Here is a 9880-nt window from a genome sequence, read left to right on the forward strand (position 1 = left end):
CCCCCACCAGCTTGAAGGGTTGTACTCATGCATGTGGGGTGCATGCTTTCATGCTGTTTCTGCCAAATTCTCACTCTGCCATCTGCATGATGCAATTGGAAACGTGATTCATCGGACCACATGACTTTTTCCAATGCTCGACTGTCCAATCCTTGTGTTCCTGTGCGAATTGGAGACGTTTTATCTTGGTAACTGCAGACAGCAAAGGTGTTCGAATAGGCCTTCGGCTTCCATATCCCATACAATGCAGTGTATGGCTAATTTGCCTACAAACGTCAGGTGGTCACAATAATCTGGCCACTCAGTGTAAAAAATCCATTGTATTTTTAAACATGAGCAATGACAAATCAAAAAATTAAATTAAGAAAATTCCAGTTACAATAATATCAAAAAGTATAAAACATTAGGAGTACATTTAACAAAAGAAGGTCAAGACTTGCACGTTGGAAACTGTAAAGCACCACTGAAAGAAATTTAAGACCCAAATAAACGGAAACATCCCCATATTCAGGGACCAGAAGACTTAATATCATTACGATGGCAATACTCCCCAAACTGATTGTAAGATTTAAAACAATTCCTCTCAAAATCCCAGGTGCTTTTCTTGCAGAAATTGATGAACTGATCTTAAAATTCATATGGAAATACAAGGCACCCAGAAGAGCCGCATGATCTTGAAAAAAGAACAAAGGACTCACACTTCTTGACTTCAAAACTTACTACAACACTACAGTAGCTGTGATAGTGTGGGACTGGCACAAAGACAGGCATATATAGATTAAAAGAATAGAACGGAGAGCACAGAAATAAACCCTCACATTTATAGTCAACTGATTATCAACAAGGGTGTCAAGACAATTAAAAGGAGGAAGAATAGTCAACAAATGGCATTGGGACAACTGGATACACCCACAGGTAAAAGAATGAAGTTAGGCTTCTAGCTCAAATCATATACAAAAATTAACTCCAAATGGATCAAAGAGCTAAATCATAAAACTGTTAGAAGAAAATAAGTGTAAATCTTCATGACTATAATATCAAAAGCACAAACAACAAGAGAAAAAATAGATAAACTTAACTTTATTAAAATTTAAAAATGTTGTGTTTCAAAGGCCATCATTAAGGAAGTGAAATTAAGGAAGCCTGCAGAATGAGAAAATAGTTGCAAAATACACATTTGATAAAGGACTTTATCCAGAATATAAAAAAAAACTCTTATAATTCAAAAGGACAAATAATTCAATTTTAAAATGAGCAAAGAATTTGAAGATATTTCTCCAAAGAATATATGTAAATGGCTAAAAAGCACATGTAAAGATGTTCCACATCACTATTTACTAGAGAAATGTAAATCAAAACAACCACAAAACTTCTTCATACTCACTAGGATGGCTAAAAAAATAAAAAAATAGTACCAAATGCTGGTGAGGCTATGAGAAATTGGAAAACTCATTTATTGTTAGTGAAATTGTAAAAAGGGACAAACCATTTTGGAAAATGGTTTGGCAGTTCCTCAAAATATTAAACAGTTACCAAATGATCCACAAATTCCACTCCTAGGTATATGCCCATGAAAAATAAAAACTTATATGCTCACAAAAACGTGTAAATAGGCATAGTAACATTATTCATTAGAGACAAAAAGTGGATACCCAAATGTTCATTAACAGCTGGATGAACAAAATGTGATATGCCGATACAATGAAATATTCTTTGGCAATAAAAAGGATGAACCTTGAAAACATTACGCCAATCACAAAAGGCCACAAACTGAATGATTCGTATACATGAAATGTCCAGAACAGGCAATCTATTGGTATAGATGGAAAGTGGGTTAGTGGCCGGTGAGTGGGGAGACGGGTTACTAATGGGTACAGGCCTTCTTTTGGGGGATGACAATGCTCGGCAAGCACTAATAATGGTGATGGTTGCCCAACTCTGTGACTATATTTAAAAAAACACTAAACTGAACACTTTAAAGGGGTAAATTTTATGTATGTGAACTATATTTTAAGCTACTTTTAAAAATGAGTTCAAAAGTGCTCATATAATGTTCATATTTTAATAAATTGAAGTGTAATAAAAATATACATTCCCACAATATTAAAATAATATAAATTCACATTCACATTTGATTCTATTAGTTCTAAGATATCAGAAGTTAAAATTCCCAAATACAATTTTAGGTACATAAATACTTACATGTAGTGCTTTAGCAATCAGTTCTCCACCTTTGGGCCCAATATCATTAAACATAAGGTTTAAGTAAATGAGACTGTGTTGTTTCTATAATAAGGAGAGAAAAGAAACGGTCAAACATGTATTATTAAAAATCAATAATATGTGAGCTGCTTTATTTAAGTAACAGTGTTTATGAAACAGAAAATCTTTATAAACCAGAAAATCTGAAAGTCTAGCAAAAGAAACTACGACTAAGGGGGAAAAAAATCACTATTCTTACTTAAACATAAATATAATTGCAACATAGATGAAAGAAAAGGACTATCTTCAGTTTTGACCAATGATTCAAAGTATGAATGTGCTTTGTATATTTAACCGTAGTGTACAAGTTTGTAAAAGATGACTCAGCAGCTCTAGTTACCAGCTCTACTGAAACCAAATGCACAAATGGATTTTCAATATATTTCAAGTGTTGTAAATATATCACCGTCAGGACTTGACATTTTGCAGAACTAGTGTTTTGTGGGTGTGCCATTAGACTTAGCGGTTTCGATAAAATAGAACTAAGAATGTCTTAAAGATTTTGTTGCATTTTTATTTGTGATTGCTGAGAATAACATGGTTTCTTCATTTTTTTAATCTTCACCTCTGCACTTACATTGTGCACCATTTCATGGGTATGAGAATTTTAAGATCATTTTAAACTCATTAAAAGTGCTTTTAGAAGATGAGGTTGGGATAAGTAGTTACAAAATTAAAAAGCCAATATAAGGAAGAAATTTAAAAAAGATATATACAGCTTTAAACAGTTTATTTTCACTGACAATACAGACAAACGCCTCTTTGCTGGTCTTCTGAGGCTAAAACAAGGCCTTTTCTTTAAGTACAACCTCTCTGATTAGTGGACCACACTGTCCTTCTTACATAAAATGCAACCATAATGCAGAATTTCAGTTTGGGTGTCTCCAAAGTGAATCTGCAATAAAGGGTTAACTTAGCATGCTCAAACCCTGCACATTCCAAAGAAAGGAGTGGTTCTTAACTGACCCCTGAAAGAAAAAAAAACAAAACATTTTGTAGTAAAATAATACCTGAAGCAGTTTTGCAGCATAGTATAAACCAGCATCACTTATGAGGTTATATCTAACATCCAAACCTGAAGAACACAGAGGAATAGAAGCTGATGTTCCTTATAATGGATTCTTAAAAGCAGGAGAATAAAAGCACGGGCAACCTAACTGGTTTGGCTCAGTGGATAGAGAGTTGGCTTGTGGACAGAAGGGTCCCAGGTTCAATTCTGGTCAAGCACATGTCCTCGGTTGCCGGCTCGATCCCCAGTAGGGGGAGTACAGGAGGCAGCCAATCAATGATTCTCCCTTATCACTGATGTTTCTCTGTTTCCTTATCCCTTTCTCTCTTAAATCAATAAAAATATTTTTTAAAAAATAAAGCTCTGTCTTGAAAATTTGTTTAAAAATTTTTGTTTTTGTTTAAAAAATTTTAAAAAGCAGGGGCAAAGATTCTTAAGGAGGCCATAATTATATTAATACCAGAGGCCCGGTGCACAAAATTTGTGCGGGGGGGGGGGTGTCCCTCAGCCTAGCCTGCGCTCTCTCCAATCTGGGACCCCTTGGGGGATGTCCAACTGCTGGTTTAGGCCCTGTGGAATCCGGCCTAAACTGGCAGTCAGACATCCCTCTTGCAATCCAGGACCACTGGCTCCTCATCACTCACCTGCCTGCCTGCCTAATGCCCCCAACTGCCCTCCCCTGCTGACCTGATTGCCCCCAACTGCCCTCCCCTGCTGGCCTGATCACCCCTAACCCCCTGCCAGCCTGATCTCACCCTTAACTGCTCTTCCCTGCTGGCCTGATTGCCCCTAACTGCCTCTGCCTTGGCCCCTACCACCATGGCTTTGTCCAGAAGAAAGTCAGAGGTCCGGAAGATGGCCGGTCCACCCGGTCTAATTAGCATATTACCCTTTTATTAGTATAGGTATGGACCATACCATTAATATATGGATTCTTCTCTAAAGTTTTAGAAAGAATTAAAAAATCTTCATTTGTTAGTCTTTCCACTGGCATTGAGTGATTGTTACCAGCGAGGTTTAATGTGATTCCTCTCGATCTGTTAAAATACAAATAAAGTCAGTAATAAAATAAAAGGATTTTAGTCTTTATGTGTAAATAGTAACTTCATGGATAGCATTTATCAGAACCAAATATGTACAGCAATATAGATTTACATCAAGTCACTTAAAACTACTAAATATTCCACAGATTTTGCTAAGCACATTAACAAATACTATATAACCTAATTTTTCTCTCTCTCACACACAAAAGTATCCCCGCTTGGTATATAATGACATTGAAGACTCAATGATTTGTATAACGACCAGCAAATAGGAGTTAAGGACAAACCTGGAAACCCAGAGTTGGAGATTGCTGGTCTAGTGCTCTTCCCAGTGTACTCCACTACCTCCAAGACCACTCACAGTGACAACTACTTCTCTACCTCAAGACCTACTCACAGTGACAATCAACTACTTCTCTACCTCAAGACCTACTCACAGTGACAATCAACTACGTCTCTACCTCAAGACCTACTCACAGTGACAATCAACTACGTCTCTACCTCAAGACCTACTCACAGTGACAATCAACTACTTCTCTACCTCACGACCTACTAACAGTGACAATCAACTACTCTGAATCAAAAGACATGTCCATTTTACCAAGCACTTGCAAATGGCTTTGAAATCACTCAGTATTCCAGGATTTTCACACAGATGAATATCACAGAATATTATTGATATAATCAAGTATTTTTCTTCCTTACCCCTTTTCGATTTCTTCATCCACTCCTTTGAGTTTTTGCAATATAAAATCATTAACTCTCTGTGAATTTTCCATACATAGATAAATATAAAGTTGCCAGAGGCTGTCAATAGGTTCCGGAGCTTTTGAGAAATAAATGCATTATCATTACCCTCCGCAAATTGCACTTCTTCCAAAGATATGAATGTGTATGTACAGAGTCAGGTGGGGAAGAAAAGGAGACAGAATTAACAGAAAAAGAGGAGAGAAACCTAAGTTAGGAACCAGAGAGAATAAAAATGCTGTTTGGAGAACAAGCACCCACTGAGGGTGGGCAGACACTAACTTGGAAGTGACATAGAAGGAGAACTTACCTCCGGATGTAACCGGCCTGGGAGCTGAGGAAATAATGCCAGAGACATTAACTATTTTGTCCAAACTCATGCAGTTAATAAGGGCAGAGTACAGAATCAAACTGATTCCAAAGTTTCTTTTCCACCCTGCGACACTGGGTTAAGGCAACCCTAGGTTTCTTATAATGGCTTCATCTAAAGACAGTTTTAACCGGGAATCTACATTCAAAAGGGATCTGATTTATCACCAAGTCCCTTAAGCTGCTTCGATACCCTCTCCATACTCTGTGCGAGTTGATGGCATCTTGGAACACAGCTCTACTGCTTCTTCCTAACACTGAGTTGAGGCCACAATCATAGAAAGAAGCTCTGCACGTCCCCTGCCTTGGAGCTCCCACAAAAAGGGGCCGGAGAGGAGCACCCAGTCACCCTCCCGGAGACTGTAAAAGCAAAGCCACGGACCGACAGGAACACCTGCCTTCAGGACAACCTATCGTGCAAAGGGCAGACCGGCCGCAGGACTTGGGGTCCCCTCCTGCCCGCGTTTGGTGGTGCCCCAAAGCTCCCACCACCGCTGGGGCTCCCGGGGCACGCTCCCGCTACGCCGCCCCCCAACCCCCTACCAAAATCGGGGGTGCCACCCCACAGCCCGGGCTCCCAGGCTCTTTGCGGGTTTCGGGTGACAAAGGACACCCTATTTCTTATTGCTACCGAAGGCCTGGGCCCGGCCCCAAGTAGGAATAGCGATCTGAGTGGGGGGCGGAGCTGGGTAGGGGGTCCTGGGCCAGGGGGCCTTCTCCGAGCCCGGCTCCATGCTCCTCTCTCCGGCAGGCTGTAGCTGCGACGTTGTCATGACGACCGCACGCATGCGCCCTGGTCACGGCGTGCTGCGTGGTGCGGGGATCGGGAGCGCGTGCAGGGAGAGGCCGCAGGACCCCGAGCGCCCCGCGCCGGAGATCCCCCGCCATTACTCACGTGGGCCAGGAGGCCTGGCTGCACAGGCAGTGGCTGCCCATGCTGTGCAGACTCCATGGTCACCATGTCTGGGTCCAGATCACGCCCTTCTTCTCCCAGGGGTTAATGTCACACCGAGGCTGGGCTCCCGGCAACTTTGCAGGGACCAGTTTTCCAGGTTTAGGAGGCACTGCTGCTGGGCTGGGCCGGGACTACAAAGATGATTATGACACAGTCGCCTCCCTGAAGTGTGCACACACCTGCGGAGGCCACGTGCAGAAGGAGCTGGTAGCAGCAGCACGGAGAGGGCGCGGAGCTAAGGGGCATTGCAGATCCGTCTTTGAGAGTTGGGGAGAATCAGGGAGGGCGTCCTGGAGGAGGTGATGTCCTGCCTGGTGGAGTGAACCTGCTAGAGGGCGGAACTGCTTGGTGTGTGCTGGAGGAGCGCAGGTACTTGGGGTTGCCTAGAAGAGCACCGAGAGTAAGGGGGCAGGCAGAACGGATCCACGTGGAGTCCTGTGCACCCTCAGAAGCACAGCTGTTGGAGAATGGATTTGACACATCGGAGGGGAAATGAGGTCTGAAGCAGCTGCAGTGGCCCAGGAGAAATAATAAGGCCTCAGCTAAGACTGGACTTGGGGGGGGGGGGGGGGGGGGGGGATGAGGAGAAAGGGACAAAACCCAGAAATAGTTACAGGGTGACATAATCAGAATTTAGTACTTGGACATGGAGGGAGAAGAGGAAGGAGGGAAGGGGAGGCCTTCTGTTTGGGGTTGCTATGGACTCAGAAGGAAGTCCAAGGCCCTGACCAAGACCCTGGAGCCAGACAGAGACCCTCCACGTGAAACCAGGCTGTTTATAAGCACAGTTCAAAGGTGAACAACAAAATGCCTGAATCCTCTCTCCCTCATGCTGTCCCTCCCGGCAAGTCCACCAGTGCTCCGCTGCCAAGAAATTGTTGTGCCGGACGAGGCAGGGTCTCTTGAAACCCTGTCCCCGCAGAATTGAAACATCACCTGAAATATCACTTCTTCAGGTTAACCATGATGACGATAGAAAACAGACAATTATGCGTTCACTTACCCTATGTGCCACCAACAAAGTCAGGTGGCTTGAAATACCAAAGTGTGAGTGCAGGTACCATCTAGCACCTGCCTCTCCCTATGCCTCAAAGTGTTTTGAGTTAAGAAGATACAGGAAAGGAAAGAGAGGTGGAGGATTAATTAATTGCTGCTCCACTGGGGAGAGAGGGATGGTCTTCCAAGGAAGCCAGAAATGCAGAATTAGATTCTTGTTTTAGAGAGTAACTAATAAACAGGGTCAGAACAGAATAAACAGAAAAGGCCTGCTTTAACCAAACAACTTACAGCACTATTCTCTTTAGCTAGCTGCCTCGGCAAAACAAAAACAGTATTTACACAAAAATACAGCCTGCGGTGTCAAAATGCATACCAAACAGATGGTTGAAAAGACACTGATCACATATACAACCTGGTTCCATCCGTATATTTCTCATGACCCCTCATGAAATGATTTCCAGATAAAGGAGGGATGTAGTTGGGTGGGAGGGGGAGATGAAGACCTCCCCTTGAGAAGCACTGAAGGGTAGGGAGGTGGGGGAGATGTTGCTGAGCTAGTTTGAAGGAAACCTAAGTGGATTCATTGGGTACTTCTGCGTCAAGAACCCAGAGTATAGGTCTAACTCGAATCTGAGATTTCTAGAAGGCAGAACCAAAGAGAATATATGAGGGTATGGAGTCCCCTGGCTTCAATAAAAGGCAGCATTTACGTGTCTCTGGTACCCTATAGTAGGAAAATTTAGTAGGTATATCTTTATATAATTTATATGCACATGTCTTGGACTATAATTTTGTAGACGATCCAGAAATATTTTTTCAAATGATTGTTTCTTTTATTGTAATTCTACTTAGTAAGCCAACGGCATGGTATTTAATTATGGTAATAGGGTCTAGGCATGGTGTTTCCTGATAATATGGAGATAGAACTCAAAGGATCTGGGGGAATCTTTAACATATTCATTAGCTATTTTCACAGCTATCAGATGGCCTAACTGAGGTGCCAGCAAGCGCTGGAACAGAATAAATGCCTGGTTTGATTTTCTGACAAGTATCTGAAGTACTGACTTCTGGTGTTGCTCATGCATGAATGTTTAGGTACTGAATATGCAGATGGAAACTGAGTGTTTTGTTATTTTAAAGTGATTTTGGCCCATGGATAAAAGGGTATGTTGCATGAAAAGTTTACATTCTTATTTTCTGATGAGATGAGAAAATATGTCAGTGATTCATAGTGAAATAGTGCCCCAAACTTTCCTGCTCATGATACAAATAACATTTTGAAAAACCCAAATTTAAAACCAGAAGAAAAAAAAAGGCTTGCTCAATGAGTTACTAGATCGATAGTTTGATGGTAGGGGGAAGGGACTGAGGGTGAAACACTTTTGTAAAATGGATAAGATGCAACTTTTGAGTCTTTAAAAAAAACAAGTGTGAGAAGCTATTTCAGATAAATAATTTGGTGACAGTGGGGATGGAAGCACACCTTCAAGTTGCTTGCTTGTAAAAAATTTTCCACTGACGTCTGAAATCTATATGGAACTTTCAGTTCAGTATTAGCTGAAAGGAGACAAAATTTTTTCAAGGGATTTTATAGCTTCCAAGACATTTTCATCAAAGCAAAGGGTAGTGTTACTGTTACATGATTTTCCAGTCCTAGATAATTAAGGCTACTTTTAGCTTGTCTGTATTAAAGGAAAAAGAGCTCCCAGGTGAAGTTATAAGCAAAATCTTGAAATGATTTTAACTAGAAATGTAATCAGCCAAAACCGGTTTGGCTCGGTGGATGGAGCGTCAGCCTGCGGACTGAAGGGTCCCAGGTTCGATACCGGTCAAGGGCATGTACCTTGGTTGCGGGCACATCCCCAGTGGGAGGTGTGCGGGAGGCAGCTGGTCGATGTTTCTCTCTCATCGATGTTTCTCACTCTCTATCCCTCTCCCTTCCTCTCTGTAAAAAATCAATAAAAATATATTTAAATAAAAAAAAAAGAAATGTAATCAGAGACAGTCAGTCACTGACCATATTAACCCCAGGGCCCTAATTTTATCCATCCAGTTTGTGTGCAATTACACATGGAAACATAAGTATCAACACTTGATGTAAATTTGAGAGGGCTGGTCATCTTCCTAAATGGTTTTCTTGGACATTAAAGTTACATAAAGAAGGGCTAATTATTAAATTGTCCAACCTTGGCTCTTTAAAATGATGATGCAACAAGTTATTCCACTTAGAAACACCACAGTAACATTGGATTGTAATAAGTTAATTTGACCATGTTCAGGTAGCAATTTCTAGGGGGAAAAATAGTCAATAAGGAATCAATCTTCCCCCATTCTCATTTACTGTGGCTGAATTACTAACAAAGCTGTTGCAAACCCAGGCTTTACAACCAGTATTTATTTATTTACTTATTTATTGTAAACATTATTTTGTATTAGTTTTAGGGTGTAGCATAATGGTTAGACAATACTTTACAAAGTGTTCCCCACAAACTCCTT

At 41.3% G+C, this 9880-nt stretch overlaps 2 protein-coding genes across 6 annotated transcripts in view; one reads left to right on the forward strand and one right to left on the reverse strand.

Annotated features, from left to right (window-relative positions):
• The window catches only part of LRRC34 (leucine rich repeat containing 34), a 20984-nt gene extending 14528 nt beyond the window's left edge, over window positions 1-6456 (reverse strand). The window contains exons 1-6 of one of the 5 annotated variants that reach the window (XM_014533587.1): window positions 6062-6305; window positions 5372-5395; window positions 5020-5140; window positions 4190-4308; window positions 3273-3337; window positions 2203-2286 (exon numbers count right to left, since the gene is read on the reverse strand). In XM_014533587.1, coding sequence (XP_014389073.1) covers window positions 2203-2286; window positions 3273-3337; window positions 4190-4308; window positions 5020-5140; window positions 5372-5395; window positions 6062-6218 — 570 coding nt within the window. In that variant the 5' untranslated portion in view covers window positions 6219-6305. Of the gene's footprint in view, window positions 1-2202; window positions 2287-3272; window positions 3338-4189; window positions 4309-5019; window positions 5141-5371; window positions 5963-6061; window positions 6306-6325 lie in introns of those variants that run through there. The other 4 variants (XM_005886557.2, XM_005886556.2, XM_014533589.1 and 1 more) reach the window with 4 other exon arrangements.
• Window positions 6457-6600: 144 nt separating this feature from the next.
• Window positions 6601-9880, forward strand: part of LRRIQ4 (leucine-rich repeats and IQ motif containing 4) — a 15331-nt gene continuing 12051 nt past the window's right edge. The window contains exon 1 of the mRNA XM_014533585.1: window positions 6601-6882. The gene's annotated coding sequence lies outside the window, so the exon portion shown is untranslated. The remainder of the gene's footprint in view (window positions 6883-9880) is intronic.

The sequence above is a fragment of the Myotis brandtii genome, unplaced genomic scaffold, assembly GCF_000412655.1.
Source record: "Myotis brandtii unplaced genomic scaffold, ASM41265v1 scaffold99, whole genome shotgun sequence".
Lineage (NCBI taxonomy): Eukaryota > Metazoa > Chordata > Mammalia > Chiroptera > Vespertilionidae > Myotis > Myotis brandtii.